This window comes from Panthera pardus, unplaced genomic scaffold (genome assembly GCF_024362965.1).
Source record: "Panthera pardus isolate Hobbes unplaced genomic scaffold, ASM2436296v1 HiC_scaffold_26, whole genome shotgun sequence".
NCBI lineage: Eukaryota > Metazoa > Chordata > Mammalia > Carnivora > Felidae > Panthera > Panthera pardus.
In genome coordinates, this window is record NW_026526832.1 from 17,669,670 (window position 1) to 17,690,386 (window position 20,717).

Sequence of the window (20,717 nt, forward strand, 5' to 3'; positions counted from 1 at the left end):
AGAGGTACAGAGGAGGCTGTTTGCCCAAGATCATACCATCAAAATGTAACTCAAAAGAAAATATCACCCTTTTTCTTCCCATAAGACAGAAAAGATAACTCTCTGGGGAAACTGGATGCTAGAACACTGAACTGAAAAATTTAAATACAGCATCCTTCACCCTGTCCCTTTCTATCTTTTGTGAGCTGTTTATCTCTAGCATGGTATTGCCTGCTTGCCCTTACCCATACAGGAGGAGAAAACTAACATTGACCAAATGTATTTGGTAGGCTGGGCACTGGGCTTTGTAATCTTATTAAAGTCCCCCAGCGACTCTCTGAGCAGAGTACAATTGGTCCCATTTTACAGATGAAGACAGAGGCACAGATTATACCACAAATAAAGACAGAACGGCTGTTTTAGTTCAAAGCTCATGCTCCGTCTGCATCACTCAATCCCCAGAAGCCCCCACCTTCCCTGGGTCTTCCTCAAAAAGCCCACATATTTCAGGCAAGAGAAACTGATCCTCCCAGAAGGGGGTGAAAAGAAAGCATTTTTTTTCCGACTTTCAAACGACATCAGAACCCTCCCTTGCTGCCACTTTTAATATAGTCTTTATTGTTTTTTCTGATTATAAAAGTGTTCTATGTTCATTGCAGAACATTAGGAAAATATAGAAAGGCATGAAGAGAATTGAAATTGCTCACACTCTTACCCCCCAAAGGTAACCCCTCTTACCACACTGGTGCATTTCCTTCCAGACACATAGACGTAGACTTGAGCAGAGTGAAAAGGGCTTATACAAATTTTGCATCATACCATATAAGTATTTGATGTCTTCTTTATTTATATTTTCTTACATCAGTGTTATTTTTCATAAACATGCTTTTAATAACTGCATATGCTACATTTACTTTATCATTCTTGTTCTAGTTATCAAAAAGTAATGGATATTCATTGTAAAAAAATTAGAAGAGATTAAAGAAGGAAAAAAAATACCTATAATTCCATAACTTCACCAGCCAGGGATCCCACAGTTATTATTTTTTATGTATAACCTTCATGTTTTCTTGCTGTGTTTTTACAAAGGGGGCATGTATGTTTCCCTGGCTGGCTGTTTCTGGCTTTGATGTGATGCCTTGGAAAGAAGGAGACATGGGGTGATATTTTCAGACAGGATATCAATCTTTTAAGTCTCCTACATGGCCAGGAATCCAGCATTTCTTAAGCTTCCATAATTGCAAGTATTTGCGAGCACATTTTATTTGCTTGTTATCAAAAATCTGCATCTGGCCTGCTTCTTGCTATGTTGGGTTGATTTTTCATTAGGCTATTTATAGCTGGAGAGTTGGTATTTATTTTTTCCAGGTGAAGTAGGAGATGGCATACAAAAACACTGGGTTTTGCAATGAGTCAACACTCTTAATTAAAGTTAATAAGAGACCGTGGAACTCTTACTAATAAGAAGCCAAAGAACTCTTAAAATTACCAGTTCACACCCATACCACAGCCCTGTGGCATCTTAGGTTGGGAAGGAGCCTTTACCTTTATTCTAAGCTTGGATTTCCCTGACAACAACTTCAATCCTGGTTCCCCAGCCACTGCTGGATGACTCCCAGGGTGGGGAATATCAAGCTCATCTTTGAGTGTCTCTCTCTATTAGAAAGCATTTCCTTCTGTTCAAGTGAAATACGCACTAGAACGTGCATCCTGGTTTGGTCTCTACTGTGGGAATTCAGACAGCCCTTCAGAAAGACGAAGAAAAGTAGCACCTTTCACCTCACAGCATTGCTACATTTGGGAGTGCTGAATGCAGAATGGGCATTATTTGATACCATTGAGTCTCTTTTGTCCCATTTCAGCCTAAGTTCCGTGCTGATATTTTTTTAATGGATTCAAGAGATTGTCGTGAAGTTGCCACGAGGTATGCATAGCAAACACAGGGCATATTCTAGGCATAAAATTGCAGTAATTACCTCTGGAGGAGGAAAGGGCCATGAGAGAAATAATAGCATTAGGCCTAGCCACAATGCTCCTCTTGCTTTACATACAGAACTTTAATTAATAACATGACAAACACTGGTAGCATGTAATTGGAAAGTCTATTGGACCCCATCGACAGGGAGAGGGAAAAGGCCCTTGTGAAAGGGCCTGCTGGAGCCAAAAAATATAATTGCTGGTGGCATGCTCCTGGCGTTGTCTCTTTTCACTTGTCCTATTTTCTGTCTGCATATAAAATAGGTTATTAGTCAAAAGCTATCATTTATAACCTATATCTATTGGATGTATCTAGAAGGATCAGCATTTTTATTGTCATGGGCTCCAACAAGTGTTATTTCTCACAGACATTATTTAGGATTTGAATAAGATTTCTCATATTTGCATGAATACATGTGTCATATATATGTACATGTATGTATATACATATATATATATGTATGTGTCTGTACACACACACGATACTAATTGTCTGGCAGAGACAAAGGTTTAAAACCCACTACTTCCCTAATTCCTCTATTCTGAAGGTATGTCTGAGCTAAGATCTTGTTAAAATATAAATTCTGATTCAGCAGGCCTAGGGTGGGACTTGAGACCCTGCATTTTTTTTTAAGTTCCCAGGTCATGCCAGTACTGCTGGTTTACAGACCACGCTTTGAGCAACAAGGATCTAGAAAACCTTCACAACACACCCACAAAAGGTTTAAGTATTACCATAACATGCTACGTGTATGTAGCGCTATAGATATGGTAGAAACAGCACAGATATGGGCCCAGCGACCATGGGTGACTTAACCTATCTAAGCCTCAGATTCCACATATGAAAAATGGGTATGATAATATCCACAGGAAGGAATGTTGTGAGTTTAAAATGAGATAGCATATGTACAAGTGCCTAGCACAGCTCTCTAGCATTCAATAAATAGCCATTTAACAAAATACTTTATCCTATAGGTTACCCCGATAGAAATTGGTCCTATTAAAATCAAATACCAAAAGAGTTTTTTGCCCACTCTGAGCACCTGAACTTTAACTCCCAATAGCAAGCCAGGTCTACCTGGCATGGATATCTACATATAATGGTATCAAAGGGCTTCTTTTATCTGGGACTGTAGTTAGGAGGAAAATGGAAGTCTTTGAGAGGGCCTTGAACCTGCAGTCTGCCCTGGGAACCACAAATAGTTACTCTATTTAGATAGAAATGCTCTATTTAGATACAAATAATGAATAAGGGATATTCAGAAAGAATTGACATCGGTCCTCCATGTCTAACTAAGAAATTGGTAAGTAGGACCAAGAGGATAGTTCTGGTCCCATTTGTATTCTTAGGTCATCACTGCTTCCCCTCAGCCCATGAATCTCTCACTCTCAGGAATGTCCTCAGTCCTGGCCAAAGGATGATGTGGCAGGCACGTGAAGGCCCTCTGCTGAGTCTGTGTCCTCCCCCTTGCAGGAAAAACACTTCTTGTACACCTTGGTGATTGTGGGCACATTTTAGGCTATTTTTTAGTTATTAAGAATTGCCTCTTACTCAAAGTCTGAGATGAAAATGGACCCCTGACCAAGAAGACCAGGCTACCTCCTGCACTAAGTAGCCCTATCTCTCCAGTGGTCTCAGCCTAGGATGTACTTTAGAATCACCTGGGGAGATTTCAAAAACTTCTGATGCCCAGGACCTACCCAAGACCAATTAAATCAGAGTCTCTGGAGTGGAACTCAGACATGAGTAGGTGTGAAAACTCCCCAGGTGATTCCAATTTGCAGCCCAGGTTGAAAACCACTGGCTCAACCATTTCATTCACATCATGTGGGCTCTATTTCACATTCTTTACTTCAGTCTTTATGACCACCTTTTAAGGTGGGCAGGGAAGGGATGGTTATTATCACAAATTTGGCTTAAGAAAGAAAATAGAGGCTCAGAGAGGTAAGTGGTTGGCTTAAAGTCACATAATTCATTCACTTCAATATTGGAGCACAAACCCCAAGTTATCCCATCGTCAACAGGTAATGAAACAAGGAGAGTTTGATAGGCCACCCAGGAATGAATGTTGATGCAAAGGGCAATTGCTTTCAGTGCATTCTGGAAAGGAAGTGGGATGAGTCATAGGAGCACAGGAACAAGGCTCCAGAGGTTGCTTCTCTGCTGATTCTGATGCAGTAAGTCTGGGATCAGGCAAGAGATTCTGCATCTAAGTTCCCAGGTAACACCAAGGATACCAACCTGAAAACCACCCTCTGAGTAGCAAAGCATTGACTGACATTTTAGAGGCAGAATCTGGAATCACTAGTGATAACTACAGGTGAAAAGTAGGCCAAGTGAAAGACCAAAGGTTCTAGACTGCTTATATCTGAGGAAGAATACATCACCTGGATACACCACCTTACTAAACACTCGGTGGGTGAAAAATATAAATGGCAGAAAAACTTACTTTGCTAGCCATTCACTGGCTGCCAGTTTGCAATCTCATTCCAAGCCTTTTGCACCTGTTTCTAAAACTAAACTTTATGGAAACTGAAACAGTGCGTGTCTTGGCTTGAGTTGTAGCTGTAGATATATATTTTCTGCTATAAACATAGGTGATGGTATTGTAAGATGAAAGGAAAGTCAAATTTTTAGTTCTACTATTTGTCTCTAGTTCTGAACGTTGGATCAAGTGGCCATCTTGACCCAAGTCCTGACTGTCTTATGTCAAGTGTCTTGACTTGATTGTCTCATGTTTTAAGTCTTTGCTGTCAAGTGGCTCTGATTACTTCCCTTTTGCTACACCCAGCAAAATTGCAGCTATTCATTTAAATTCTGACTTCCTGGCAAGCTGATAAGCTTCATGAGAGCAGGGAAGGTATATATAATAATGTAGCACAGAGTAGGTGTGCAGTAAATATAGGTTGAATGAAGGGATAATCACCTCAAGAACTGGTACCAAGAAGGATCCTGGTAGATCTCCTCAGGAGCTAGTGATGCCATGCCTTGGCAGCCAGTACTGTTCTCAGTTCCCAGGCCTATTGGCCTAAAATATAGTGCAGGAAGATGGAGAAAGCTCAGCAGTAAGCTAGCCAATGTCCCCAGTGTCAATATGACAGGGCTACATCTCACCAACATGCTCAGCCCACTAGCAGACTCTACTTCAGACTGAAAGCTTCTGAAGAACACTGGGAATTGGGCCACTTCAACTACAGCTGGTTAGCTGCAAAATGGGTGGATCCTCTTCCCTTTCCTGGTACCCAATCCCTAAAGTGCAAGAAAGTGCTAAGGAGCTTCATAGGTGGGAAGTTGGTTTCTGTCCCTGAGAGGGGACCTGGTGAAGACAGAAGGGTCTTCCTGGAAATGTATACATCTTTATTTATCCTGATATTGATCAGCTCCTACCATGTGCCCTCACTGAACCACTACTATGAATAGAAGATAAGATGTCCCTGCCTTGAAGGGACTTGCCCACAGAGGGAAGAAAAGCCACCAGAGCTGTGTCCCATAATGGTCCCAATAGCCTCAATTGTAAGATTTCAGAGGAGGGGGAGGTCATTTGTGAGACAGATGATAAGAAAAGGTCCGTGAAAATTAAATATTTAATTTTTTTAAATGGTGAGAAGGAAAGAACACGTAGAGGAAATGGAAAGATCAAAACCATAGAAGCAGAAAAATCCATGTCAGGTGCAAAGCTGACATGTAGACTGATGTGGCGGAGTCTAGGAACTAACATTCACTGGGCCCCCATGTGTGGACTACTGGATGAAATCTACTTACCTGTTGCTCTAAGGTAATACAGACCATTTTTAATCACTTCAAAACACAAAACAGGCTTATTTAGAAATCAGAATGCCCATCTAATCAGAACTTTAATCTTGCTTTAAAGTTAGGGCTTATTTCCCTCCCCTCCCCCTGCCACACTTGACCCTACTATAGATGAAAAGCCTGAAATTAGAGAAATGGTGGTCACGGTTCTCTCCCCTTCACTCAGCTTTCCTCTTCAGTCATCTGGCTAACTTGTGACCCTTTAATGCAGGGAAAGGAAAAGAGGCAAAGAAAGCAAAAAGCTCTTACTTGACCAGAACTGTTGTGGTGATCTGGCGTTGGTATTCTCTGGATAGGACAAATATTTAAGGCTTACTAGTTTTCACAGGGGGCACTTTTGTGGTTTCTTTGGAGATCTACATTTCTCCTCACCCCCTCCACTATTGCTAGGAGTCTTTCACCTTGACTGGGGCATATGTATCTCCATTCCAGGAGGTCACTTACTCTTTTCTCTGCCCTTGGGCATCTCAAAATGCCTGCAGCTTCTTTCTTCTGAGTTCTATTTACCTCTTCAAGAAGCCCTCTTGGACAAGATCTAAAATGGTCTACGTGGGCTGCTTTTTACACAGCTCACTCTAGTCTATGTGTAATGCTCATGCATGTGTGCACCACCAAAGTCTGAGAGTGCAAGCCATCCAATGGTTCCACCTTGCCTTTGTCCTGCCATCAGAGCAGCTACCCAACCCCTGGTTCATACTTTAGATTTTCCAGGTAGGAGTTAGACAGCGTTCTACTGAGCTCCCCAAACTGTAAATGCTCAAGGTGGCATCATTAAAACTGCTCTCTCTTGACTTGGGATGAAGAGATAAACTTCTTTGCAGAAGGGTAAAGTGACGTGGAACTCATGATATACAAAAAGCACATTCTAAAAAACTCTCTCCTGGTATTCAACCACCAACTTTTTTAAAAATCCAAGTATGTATGAGAGATTAAAAATTGTGTAACCTGTTTTCATCCACCCCTCTTGAAAGTCCTACATCACTGTGTTCTCAGACTTCCCTTTGAAGTGTAGTATCTATTGCCTCAGTGCTTCAGCCAAAATTCCTTTTTAACATTTACTACACTATTTGTTATCTCATTAAATTGTCACTGTAATCCTAAACCTATTCCATCTTAATGGAATACAGAACTGCACTTCAAAAGAACCAAAGTGACAACAACAGTTTTTGAATCCAGATCTCTCTAACTCAAGCTTTTAGACCATTCTAGGGTGGAGGATACATGTGAATCAGCATAAGTACTCAATAAATATTCATTGAATGCCTAAAAAGCTGATTTTCTTAGATTATAAAGAAACATGAATGCCTTGATATTAGTTGATAAGGAGAAACCACTGAAAAATCAGTCACAGATGGTAGTGGTAAACAGGAAGATGTGATAGAGACATACAAAAGAAGTTAGAAGGGAGAAAGTAGAGAGGGAGAGGCACTTTAGGAGGCCATAGAAAGAGCTGAAAGAGCAAGCTATAAAGGACATTGTGAGTGCTACTTTGTTAAAGTAATGAAGATAAAAGCTAGGTTGAGAGAATTTAAAGAAAGCATGGGCAACAAGGAAATAAAAGCAGTTACATGCCAGTTATCCAAGATGTTAACATCTGAATGGGGGTAAAGAAATAGGTTGCACATCAGAGGAGCTAGCTGGATCAGGGATATTTTTCTGGGATGGGTGAATGCTGATCTTTTCTGTAGACAGAAAATCCAAAAGGTACAAAGAGTCTTAAGGTGCTAGAAGCAGTTATTGAGAGAGCAAGGACTGGGCAGGGGGCGGCGGGGGAGGATATGGGAGATTAACATAGAAGAAAATGAAAGTTACAGCTTTCTCTAAGACAGGAAAAGAAGAGAGAAGGTAGATAAATAAACACCTATGCTGAGAAGTAGAAGTAGAAGGAGGAGAGGGAGGAGGAGGAGGAGGAGGAGGAAGAGGAAGAGAGGATAGAAGGGAAAGGAGGGAAGGAGGCAGAGAGGCTGAAGTAGATTGCACCTAATAGAGTAAATCTTTATCAGTAAAGTAAGAATCAAAATAATGGATCAGGAGTTGTGTACCAAAAGGTAACAGCATTAGTGTTTGAGGAAGCATTTGAAACACCCATTGTGCTATGTGTGTTCAGAAGTCAACTGTGGAAATCAGTGGATGAGTAAGTACCAAGAACCATCCAGAGCACTGAGGTTCAACAGTCTGATTTCACAGCAGTCCAAATCATCAAATATTCTGTGGCCAAGGAGCAAAAGGAGAGAAAGGATATAGCAAGCAATATTCCAAGCAGGGCACGGGGCATGGGCTAAAGACTGAGAGGGCTTAGTTAGTAGGATTAAAATTTCTAGTCGTGGCATCTAGATTGCACAAGGAAGCCACGTGAAATCAGAAAAAAACAATTGACAGATTTGTTAAATTATCCTGGGAGTACTCATTGGAGACAAGTATTTGCTACACCAGATTTGGGAAATGGGAAAGGTATAAGTGAAGAGGTTATGGTTATAGACCAGGCTTGCCTGACTCAGGCTCTCAGAAGTAGAACAGCACCTGGGCACCCCAGTGCCAGGTGTGGCCTTGTTAGTTAAGAGGCCATGTGCAACAAAGTGGGAAGTTCATGGTATATGACCTCTTTGATCAAATTGCATGCAAACCATGAGCTTGGGGACTGGGAGACAAAGGAATGGCGATTTATAGAAGAGAATGTCTTCAAACAATGAGAATCAAAGAAAAGGGGCACATAGCAGATGAAAACTACAGTTGCCACAGGACATATTTTACCTTTCATTCCACAACAGCCATTTTTTTAATTACGGGATCTAAACAGGAATATTTGGGGCAATTATATGCTATAGTTGTCCTAAGTTTTAAATGTTGTTTACAGATTGTTTCTATCAAACGAAAATATCAGAGACCTTGTTTATAGCATGTACTGATTCTGGGCATGACTGCACTTAAACTCTTTCAGAAATATTCACTATAGTCCCTTTTCATATATCTAGGGAACAATGCCATAGGAACCTTTACTAAAGACACAATGAAAATATATGATTGTAGCTTCCTTTTGTCAAAGTGGACATCCTAATTCTGAAAGATAACCATCATAAAGTATCTCGATGAGTAGACTTTTGTCCTGCCTTTGCCTACCAGTGGCCATAAGTATCAAGTCACAGAGTCTCTGGTTAGCTAACACATGGCATGGTATCTTTCAGATAAGAGTATTAGAGTCTCAATGAGGAAGAAAAATCTATGATACCTAAGGCATTGAAGAAATTGAGTCATAAAATCACTTCTCCAAGGTCACAAAGTGAATCGGGGCCACAGACGAGAATCTTCAGAACCCCTTTAAGAAGTTCACTTCATATCCCATTGATTCTTAATATCACCTCAGATGCAGAATCTTGTGAAACTTAGGATCAACCTGAACAAAATTCCAAAATTTTGTCCCTAATTGCCCCTGCCCAGCTCCTTGAATCTTAATGAAAGCCATTTGGAGAGACAATGAATAAGATCAGACAGTCACCAGCTTTCTTCACTGGGCATACCTTGGCTGAGTCTCCAGCAACATGCTTGAGGCTTCAGGTGAGAGTTCTAGGAAGGGGACCTAAGGATTCCTTTTAATATTAACACCTGTTCTTCTGGCTCTGCTCTCCCTTGCAGCTCCGAATGTCCTGGCTCATCCGTGGAGTCTTGCAGGGAAACGTCTCCTTGGTCCTGGTGGAGAACAAAACTGGGAAGGAACAAAGTAGAATGGTCTGGCATGTTGCCACTAATGAAGGCTTGAGCCTGTGGCAGTGGACAGTGCTGCCTCTTCTCGATGTGGCTGACAGGTGAGCCTCCACCCATTTCTGTCACTCTCTTTTCTTCTATCAGCCAAGATGCAGAACAGAGTCATGTCTTCCCTCCCCCCATCCCCACTACCCAAGACATGCATCCAGATGAACACATACATGTGCATACACACAAATATGAACACACACACACATACATACACACATACACACACACACACACACACACACACACACACACACACACACCACTTTCTGCAGACTTGTAGGGAGCACTGAGTTTCTCTGTAGGATTTCTAGGCTAATTAGCACTTATCTCTTGTATCACTAGCCTGGCCTGATTCACTGCCTCCAGTATCTTTAGTAGAAATAAAACTCATACTCATGAGTTGAACAACTCATATTACTGCCAAATAATAATCAAGCTTTATATGTATATTTTGTCCTAATTAATGCACTTTGCCTTACTTTCCCATTTGACATTTTATTTATCCCTTATTAACAACAAAATCTGTGACATAGGTAGTACAGACCTCATCATGTTCCCCATCCTGCCCTTTCACAAGATTCTCATCAAGAACCAAAGAGTTACCGGCACCAGCAAGTTGGCATCAGAGTGAGGACTGGTGCTCAGGTCAGTCCAAGTCCAGGACTTTGTGGAGTCAGGTCCCTGAAGCAAGTAGATGAAGGAGAAGGTAAATTCTTCACTAAACAGAGGAGTGATTCTACCAGAGGCCCTGACTCCTATTTAAATTCGATCACTAGTGGCTTTGTGACCTTGAACCTCTCTGAGTCTCAGTTTCCTCATCTTTAAGCTGAGAGGGTTGGACTAGAAGATCATTGACTTTGCAAGGCTCTGCAATGGAGAAGTAACCACTGAGATCAACTGCCACTTGTCTCCCCGGGATGGCACCAGTCTGCCACCTGCAGCCAGCCTGGAGCAAGCAGTGCCCAGCCTAGCACAGCAGCTCACATGACTCCTTGATGAATCATACTGAACCCTTGATGGCTGGTGTGCTAATCTGTCCCAGAACAAAATAGGCAGAGGGCAGAGGGTGGGAGTTATTTCTAGAAGGGGGGCAGATAAATGGATCTGGAGGGGGAAAGCCAACTTTAACAGGCTAAATATCAAACCCAGCAACCCTAGCTCCTCTGCATTAGACTCTTAAAACCCATCCAAATTACCATCCTGATGAATTCGCCTCTAAAAAATGAGGACAAAGAGCTTAAGGCAAGGTGAGGGTGATGCCAGTTGGCATGCAGCTTTGTAAGGATAAAGTTGGGTCTCAAATTCTTCACTCAAACTTCACAGAGTCTGCTCTTTCCAAGAGCTCATAACTTCAGTTGTGCTGTCATAGGAAGAAGTGATTGTCCTCACTCTGAGCACTAGTTTCCCACTCCTTCAGATGTGTGTGGGTTAAAGATCAAAGCCCTTGGACATCCTGAGGCACAGTGCTACCCCTAGGACAAATGGATTTAATTAAAGTGGAGGAAGGGGCAGTGTGGGCACTCCCTACCACAGACTGGTCTTTTGTCCTCCGGGATTGTGAGAGTTGTATGCAGGGGATGGAGAACAGGAAGGTGATGGCAGAGCCCTTCCTCCTGGGAGATGCTAAATTAATTCAGATGAATCAAAGGGGTTTTTTTCTCTTCAATCCAGCAACTCCTCTCTCTTTCATAACCACTCCAGGGGATTTAAAGCAAGTAAGATGTTGACTCTGTTCACTCCCATCCGTGAGAGTTTTGTTTGAAAGAGACTTTGTTCTCAGCCTCCCTCCTCCCTGTTAAAGGCTGTTTACCAGACTGACATTTCCAATATTGGTACTGAGACCAAACTGTCCAGTGGGGATTCAGACAAAGGCCAGCTTGGTTTGTTGATGCCTCGTGACCTAATGAGTGTGCAATTACAGAACACACAAGTGACTCCATTCACCAGGAGCCTGCACACCACTGACATGCTCTGATGTAGGAAGCTACTCCCCCCACCCAGAGCTAAAGATGATATAGAAGGCATCAAGACCCAGAGGTAAATGGAACTGCAGGAGAAGGAGGCATGGCAGTTTTCAGTTGCTAAAATCGCTTACCAGTAGAGATGACTGGCCCATAAAACTAAAAAAGCACTGTGGATAAAAGACCATAGGCTTTAGGATCCGATAGTCCCAAGTTTAAAACTGTCTCCGACACTCACTAGTTGTGTGACCCCAACCAATCACTGAACCTCTCTGGGCCTTGGTGGCCACATCTGTAAAGTACCATCACAGTACAACTTCACAGCGTTGTTATGAGACTAAATAAAATGACTGTCAAAAGCATCTATATATAGTAAGTATCAATGAATTTTATTTCCCACATCCAACACCCTCATCCCTCAGTTATGTAGCCTCAGGTAACTTATTGGGAAAAAAGTAGCACAAGTCACAACCACTGATCTTCCAAGTCAAGTATGTTGTATAAAACAGAGATAATAAAGTTTACTCTGAGGCTTAGAGAGTAAAGTTCTTGGTAAGCTTCCTGGCCCACAGTAAGTGCTCAGTCAGTGGTAACTACTACTAATAACTACAGTATAACAATAACAATAATAATAATCTCCCCACCTGATGCCTCAGAAGAGGCTGGGATGGACCATTTAGCAATAATAACTAGTCATGCAACCCAAAGATGATAGAGGTGAGTGTTTTTCTGGATTTGCTGTCATCAGTGTTGTGTAGACTCCTTCTAAGGGGAAGGAGCAAGAAACATATTCTTCCTTTTCCTCCTACAGAGAGTGAACTATAGCTGCCAGATTGCCAGAAAATGAAAATGGGAGGAGGGAGAAGTAGAGGAAGGAAATATTTAAGGGAAAGAGAAGGAAAATGGATAAAAGACAAAGAAGAACTCTCCTCTCCCCCCACGTTTAGGTAGTCATTAGCTCCTGTACCACCTGCTTTCTTAGGCAAGTTCTGACTTCAGCTATTCAGCACTCACATCGTGGACAGCTCCTCAATCAAGGACCTTGAAGGAGCAGGAACTTTATTCCCAATGTTGGCCCAAATCTCCTCCAATCCTAGGTTCTCCAACATTACATTACATTGCATGCATTATAGAGTTTTTTGGAGCAGCTTTATTAGGGTTTACAAGTTAGCTCTAAAGAGCTCCTATCTTTTAGATACTTCTTTCAGTTCAGTTATACTTTGCTAGATTCTTACAGGTTTTTGTACCTTCCATTCTCTTCACATGACATGTTCTTCCTCTACCTTCCTTTTCTCTAACTGCCACTCTTCCTTCACTTTTTAAAGACCTCTAGACTATAGTACACCTACAATATATTCTCATGGCTCCTGAAATATCTCTATAATTTGTCACTCTTTACTATCTATTTTTTTTAATACCTGAATATACACATTAACAAAGTAGAGCTCAGATCTGTCTTATATATCACTGTTCCTTGAACATCTAGAACCATTCCTAAGAAACACATCATATGTCCAACAAATATGTGTTTACTGAATGATGTGTTGAGAGAAATTGCATACATTTCCAAATTCCAGCTGAATTAACTGAGCATTTCACTTACTGGAATCCATCTAACATTCTTCCTGTGTTCAATCTAACAAAACAGATAAAATCACATTACAATAAATACTGCTGCAAAGTGTTCTGTATACCAAAGCAACACCTGTGTCCCATCAATCAACCAGCATTTATTACTCTTATGGCAAGGAATTTTCTTTAGAGACTTGGCTGGTACCTGGACTTTCTTTATCTCTGGTCACTGTTCTGTCAGAATCAATTTATAAGAAAGACTTTGATCCTAATTGTGTGCCCTAATCCTTTTGAGTAGAGAGATCTAGAGCTGAGCACTTGAGAGCAAAGAGCTATATTCACATTGCTGCCACCACATAGTAGTCTTTCTGTGAAAGCTCAGAGAATATGCCATCAGTATATAAAGGCTGATGATGGGGAGACACTGATCCATGGAATGGTATTTCTTCTGTCCATGTACAAACAGGCAAAGGAATAGGAATAACGCCATAGTCTGTCATCATTATGAAGTGATATTAACCATAAATCCATATTATAAAGAGTAACGAGAAAAATCTCCATGAGTAGTGCCCATGATGTTTTGAGCAGTGGCAACATCCCTGGAATACAGATATGTTCTTTCAAGGTAATTTTGAAGGGCAGCACCAATTCAAATATTGGCTCAATGTGTGCTTAAAAGTTATCTCATTACTTTACAGCCACCTCATATAACTAGTTTTCTTTATTCTCTCCCCCATTCAATTGCCATTCTTTCTGTTGGAATTAATTCTATCTTTACTCAATAGGAAGAAAGGCAAGTTCTCTTCCCTCAATCTGTCAGTCTTTTATAAGGACATACACCTAGTTTTCCTCTTTATAATAATATATCCTAGTAAATTAAGCACAATGTTCCCACACCATCTTAAGCTCTGACACGCTCACAGAGCAGAAGCAGGTGCTAAGTTTGACTCATTACAAGATAGATTTCAAAACACCGTGGATCAAAGCTTGTCCCACAAATCACTGCCATCATACAGCCAGATAGAAAGTACATAACCTAATGTTCATGTGGAGGCTCTATTCCCCAGCATTATCATTATAAAGGCTTTTAGCCATATCCTATATACATAGTCTAACAAGAAAAAATGTTCCCTCTGGAGATATTTAGATTTCTGTTCCTTTTGTATCCTTTGTCCTAAAAGACAAGTAGTGTGTTTGACAAATGCATCTTTCAAATGGAATCAGTTAAACTGAGAGTTATGTCTTTATGTACTTAGGCCAAATTCCACAGAGCCAAGATTTTTCTCATATCCCATTCTTGTTTCTCATCCACAGAATCTCCACTTTACATAGGGTGCTATCAGTAACAATACTGCCCCTTTGTGTAACATCTTTCGGTGATGAGAAAGACATTAGAGGGGCATTTTCATCATTTATTACCTGAGTAGAGAGGCAATTAACTTCCAGGGAGAGGAAATCCAGAAATTTCCAATGAACCTCAGTTTGCAGGTCTAAACACACTCCTAAAAAGTTGTGTTTAATTCAGATTTTTTTTAATCTGAACCAATCTGTAAATTGAACCAAAGCTTCCTCATAGAGCCATGAGAAGAGTTAGAAATGATAATGACCAGAGCCAGCATTTGTTAATGCCAGTCACTGTAACAAGTAGTTAACATGCATTATCTCATTCCATCCTTAAAACATCCCTTGGGATAGATACCAAAATTAATCCCCCTTTTTATAAGAGGAATATGAGGTCTAAAGAGGTTAAATAATTTTCTCTTAGCCCTTAGGCTGGTCTACTTCTATGTACATGCCTGAGGAAATGAAGACACAGTGCTTGGCATGTAATAGAAAACTTGATAAGTGATAGCCATTGTTATTAACAAAACATTTTGGTTTGGGATTTTTTAGGCCACACCCCTTATTCATTCTGATTTAGTTTATTGTCTTCCCTTTTCACCATCTATCACTGAAACCCATCATCTTAATTCTGCAGCCCAGCTCCTGCTAAAGACCATTTCCCACCCAGCCCTTACCTGCCTGCCTTCTCTCATCTCCAGCCCAGGCAGCATCACCAGCACAGGGAGATTCTCTTCTCTTCTTTTTCTTCTGGAACACAATGGCCCCTTCCCCATGTGGTTTTTCAAGTCACCACTCTAGCATGCCTTTGACTATTTCCACTTCAGAGCTAGAGCATAAGTCCTAATAGGTATTTTTCATTTGCAAATGTAGTAATGTACCATGTCTAACAAAAGCATAAAAATAAAATACATTTAGTTATACATTTAACAAACCACCCTCTGGTAGAGAATACAGTTCACTTCCATAAGGACTGACACAGAAAGTCGAGGTCATATAATGCCTACATGGTCCCCAGGAGAAGCCAGTGAAAGGTCAGGCCCTGCCTGGGTTTTCACCTTATGCCTGCCTTCCCTTCTGTGAAAGTTTCCATTTATAGCTGCTTTGCCTCCACCAGTCCTTCCCCAGAAAGGAGAGATGCCCATGAAAGAAGAAGATGTCACCCCTGCAAACCCCACACACCAGTGTCTGCTACTCCTCTGCTGGACAGGCTACATTTCATGGTCACAACAGCTCCTGGACCACCCTACACTCTGCCCCATGTCCCTTGCCCATAGCAGCCTTGCACCTGCCTCCCAGAGTGCTCTACCCCCTCACAACTCGAGGCGCCCACTCTGTCCCACACTGCTGGGTGGCTGGGGGAGATGTCATCCCCATTTTCAGGTGAGAATACAGAGGCACAGAGGGGTTAAATCAAGGTCCTACAGGTAGTTAAACATAGAGGCTCTTTCTTAGAGCTCCTTCTATCTCCTTTCAGTCCACCAGAGAACACCTGTGGATGCTCCAGTGTAAAATGGTACTAACCGCCAAAATCATCCAGATATTATGTATTTATCCAGCCAACACTTACTGCCCTACTTGGTGCCAAGTGACAAACTTACCTGGACAAGTAATGTATTTCAGCCCTCTAGGAATATCATCTATAGGGGGAGCCTGGTAGGAAAACAGACCTTTGTATCACAGGACAGTAAGAGCCAGAGAAGAGGGAAGTACAGACAGAGAGAACAGCATGAGGCTCAATAAGCCACAGCTGTTGGAGCTCCTCACTTCCAAACAGGCTCCTCTCTGGTAGCCAGTTTGGGGTTCTCCCTCTGCCAGATATGTCCATGCCAACAGAAGAGCAATGACTGTCACCTTGGGTAGCCTGCATTTGTTCATTCACTCACTACCAACAGATGCACATCAGGCACTCACTCGGGAGTGGCTCCATAGGCTTCAAAGTCAGAGGTGAGGGCAGAGGGAAGGGGAAGATCTCAAGGGTCTGCTTTCTCAGGAGGTGCCTACCTGTCCTGAGTGAGTCTGACTGCCCTGAGTCCATGTACACAGGCAAAAAACCTAGCACTTTAGGGCCCTTTTCATAGTGGGTAAAGAAAAAAAAAGGTGTTTTCTGCCCCTAACCAGCTGTGACAGTGCAAGTGTCCCTTCCTGAAGCTACAGGGGCTGGGGATGTCAGCATGCTTATTCACATCAGCCTGAGTCAGTTTCTGCACTAGGAGAAAATGGTAGGCTCCAGGGTAAATTTAGGTGAAGCAGGGTGCATAGCACTGAGTAAACCCAGCAAGCTCAGAGCTCTTCATGGAAAACTTGACTTTGCTCTCCTTACCTTCCCCAGAGAGATGAGGAAACTAGCATCCCAGAGCACTAGACCACACTCCTTGAATCCACTTTGCCTTACTCAGGCATGTCCCTAGTCCTCGAGTGGTATAAAGTGTGAACTAGGTGATGATTGTAGTTGTGAGGGAAGGGTACTTCTGAGTCCTGCAGCCAGATAAGGGCTAACTTTACCCATAATCCTACTCAAAGAAGTGAGTTAGTCATCAACCCAACCATGTCAGATACACGGAGAACACCTAAGAAAATAGGTTTGTGCTACACGATATGTTAGTTGGGTAACACTACTCAAAGTAACATTAAACTTCCAATCCTCAAGGATGTACAAAAGAAATTTATTTCTTGCTCATGTGAAATCCAAAATTAGTGTGCTAGTTGAATAGTGACTTTCCATCTTGTCCTTCAGGGGCCCAGCCTCCTTCTCCCTGTGGCTCAATCCTTTTCTCCAGTTTTGGAATCCTTTGCATTAAGACAGCCAACAGAGAAGGGGCATGGGAGGGGTTCTCATATAGGAAGATTTTTATGAGTCATTACTTCATCTCATTTTCCATTGGCTAGAACTCAGTCACAAGATCATACTTAACTGCAAGGGATGCCGAGAAATGTAGTCTAGCTCTGTGCCCAGAAGAAGGGAAAATGAATTTGATGGGGGGAAAATGATGTATCATGGAATAAGCCAAGGAATACAGCCTTTATCTCTGGGCATCTATCAGAGTGTCACTTGAGAATACCAATTCCTTATTTAGCTATTCTGACCATTGATTAGTCTTCTCCTAGAACCTTCATAATTCAAGGCTGAAATCAATTCCAGGATCTATTCTAAAGCATGAATGTTTCATTCCCAAAATTTTATGATGTACCAAAACCTTACTTTTTGGCAGAAATCACCCCAGAATTTCTTTTACTGAATTTCTCCTTTCTTAAAGCAATTTTGATATTTGACCACACTTGGAAGTCATTGACACAAAATGTCAGATTCAGATGTCTTGTGGGCAAGACAGGGAATTGAGTGACTAGGGAAATGTCATTGTCACATCATCAGCAAACATATTTTAAGCCCCCATCAAGCACAGAGGATGGAAAGGGGTATATGACCCAGCCTCTTGCCAGTCACAAGGCCTGCATGCTAGGGGATTGGGGGAGACACTGAGCATATGCAATGAGAGGGAAACAGCAACACATGAAGTATTGTGCAGAGGCTGACAGCATGGTCTGTGTTCAGATGGCATGGTGACCTCCATGTCAGGGAGGATGAAATGGAGAACACGAATTATTATAAGGTGGTGGACCCTGTGGAAAATTTAGATCTTCCTGAAGTGGGAAAGGAATAAGAGCATTCCAAAGAAGGCCATCAGGGTGAGTGGAGGCTTATAGGCAAGAATGTTTTATGTGGGTTCAAGAGTAGCCAACTAGGTCATATCAGAGAATCCTGAGCAATCTCCTTGGGAGAACGTGAGCAAGGATATTAGGCCACATATTTTGGACTCTGCACTGTGGGTAATAGCCATTGAGCACAGAGATGGGAAACCAGAACAAGGAGACTATTGAAGGCTCTGTGAGGGACCAAATGTGAAATGCTTTGAGTCTGGAAGTGGGACTTAGAAAGGGGGAAGATGGGCTGGGGGAGAAGAGGCTGCCACCTTCCACATGGCACCATTGGCCCAGGACAGCCTTGGGCTGGCCCTCTGAGAATAGTGGAAGAAATGTGGCTGGTGGCTCAGCAATGCAATGTGCAGCCAGGCATAGATATATACAAATCAAACATTCATAACTCTGAAAGGATCTGGTCCTGTTTCTTTCTCAGGAAATATCCCAGATCACTGGAGCAAAGAGTAGATTAGCAATTCTGAGCTTTAAATCCTATTTCTAACACTGATTTACTGTGACGTTTGGGACAAGTTGTTGCTTTTGATTGCTAAGTTTCTACAATCAAGAGTGCAAAACAGTGAGACGGATCCTGCCTGTGAGCCTGGTTTTAAGAAGTAGTCGCTCAAAATGGCAATAAGTGAACCCCTTTAGAATAGCAGGATGTTTGGATCAGCTCAAGATTTTCTTGGTAATAGCCACAGCTCAATTTACAAGTCAACAGATGCACATATTTTTCATAACTCTTAGTGCCTCTGAACATGTAAACCTATGTTCTTGGCCCTTCTCTCCTCAAGCACAAAGTTTGGAATTTAGGGGATAACTGGGCTGCTGATATTTGAAACAAAGCAGAATCCAGTTCTATACATGCTTTTCTCTAGGACCTCACTGGCGTTCACCACTTCCGCTCTCACTTCTGTGCAGGTGACACATCATCTTTATCTCACCTGAGTCCCATACCTGGGTTTCTAGCTGCCTGACTGGCATCCTGCCCACACCTTCAATATGCTCCCTCCTGTGTGATTCTTCTGTCCAAAACCCTACCATTATCCTAGGCATTCAGTTCTTCAAAGTCTTTCTTAACTTCTCTCTCACTACCCAGATTCAGTGTTTCCCCAGGTTGTACATTCTAGCTCTATAGGGGCAGAACTAAAAAGGTGTTTAGAAATACCCTAGTCACTGAATAATATGAATCACAAGTCATATGAATTCCTCAAGGTCAAGGTTGATGTCTTTCTTGTGCATCTCTATATTCCCAGCTGCAGACAGCATGCCTGAACTCATAGTAGGTGCTCAAATAATCTTTGCTCAAAGCCAGAGGGGGAGATATGGAATTTATAACACTACCTGAGGAAGCACAGATTTCTAAAAATATATATAAAACAGGAACAATGAATCAGAATCTCCCATGTTAAAGAAAAGCTTCCACTGTGAAAATACCCACATTACATAGGTATTTTTTTAAAAAACCAAGATGGTGCCAGGGTGCCTGGGTGGTTTAGTTGGTTAAATGTGACTCGATGTCGGCTCAGGTCATGATCTCATGGTTTGTGGGATCGAGCCTCATATCGGGCTGTGCACTGACAGCTCAGAGCCTGCTTAGGATTGATATTCTCTCTCTCTCTCTCTCTCTCTCTCTCTCTCTCTCTCTCTCTCAATAAGTAAATAAACTTTTAAAAATATAAATAAAATTAAAAAAAGATGGTGCCTAACAAATTTCAGTTGCCCAGAGTCCTACCAACTATGTAGCCCAGAATTCACTCCACTCTACCTTTTGAAACTCAGCCCTCACCAAGCAGAGAAAGCTGTTAATTCAGGCTCATAAAGATATTTCTGTCAGGATAGAAGGAAACCAGCAACCACCCTTTTTCTCTGTCTTCCCACCATGGAAGGCACCTCCATCTCTGGCACTACCTCAGCTCTCAAACCGTAAGCTGACACAGCAGCAAAGGGAAGAGGAAGAGGTCAGTGTTAGAAATGTCTCTGGAAGGTGGAATGGACTTCTCAGTCTCTTGAAAAGAATGACTGCAGATTCCTTCTAGCTCTGGACAGCCCTCCAGGCGCCAGTTGCTCCTACGGCCCAGGAAGAGCTTAATATACATGACCCAGAATGAGAAAATGAAAAAGCAATATGGGAACTTGCCAGAGAAGGGCTTCTCCCCGCCCTGAAGTCTGGTGGAACACCCATGTGGCAGGCGACCTTTCGGATTGGTGGCGGGCCAGGGCAAATGTGGGAACCAGAACCATTAGTCACAGACAGCCAGTGCCTGGAAGCCTGGGACTGAGATTGTTGAAGAGTGTGAGTGATTCTCCGTGCTTGCTCAGTCTGGCTGAAAACTCATTTTCTCCCCTATTCTACCGCAAAGGGCTCCCTCACAGAAGCCAATTCATTGCGAAAGATCTCTATGGCCCTTGGCAACCTTGGAATCACTCTGTATGGACTTTTCCTCACTGCTCTTGGTGTCATTATGCCCAGAGAGAAACCAAATCAGAAGATGGTAAATTACTTCTGAGAGTCGGGGCTGAGCAGGAAGAGAGGGTGCTCCCAACTACTGAGTCTGGCCTTTAATGTCCAGGCCCACTTTACCGTGTGAGAGCCAAAGGCTTCTAGAGTCAGGCAGGGCACACGT

At 42.2% G+C, this 20,717-nt stretch overlaps 1 protein-coding gene across 1 annotated transcript in view; it reads left to right on the top strand.

Moving 5' to 3' along the window:
- ALK (ALK receptor tyrosine kinase) overlaps positions 1–20,717 on the top strand; it is a 666,217-nt gene that overhangs the window by 563,195 nt on the left and 82,305 nt on the right. Inside the window, exon 9 of the mRNA XM_053891034.1 lies at positions 9,398–9,567. Within this exon, the coding sequence (XP_053747009.1) occupies positions 9,398–9,567 (170 nt within the window). The remainder of the gene's footprint in view (positions 1–9,397; positions 9,568–20,717) is intronic.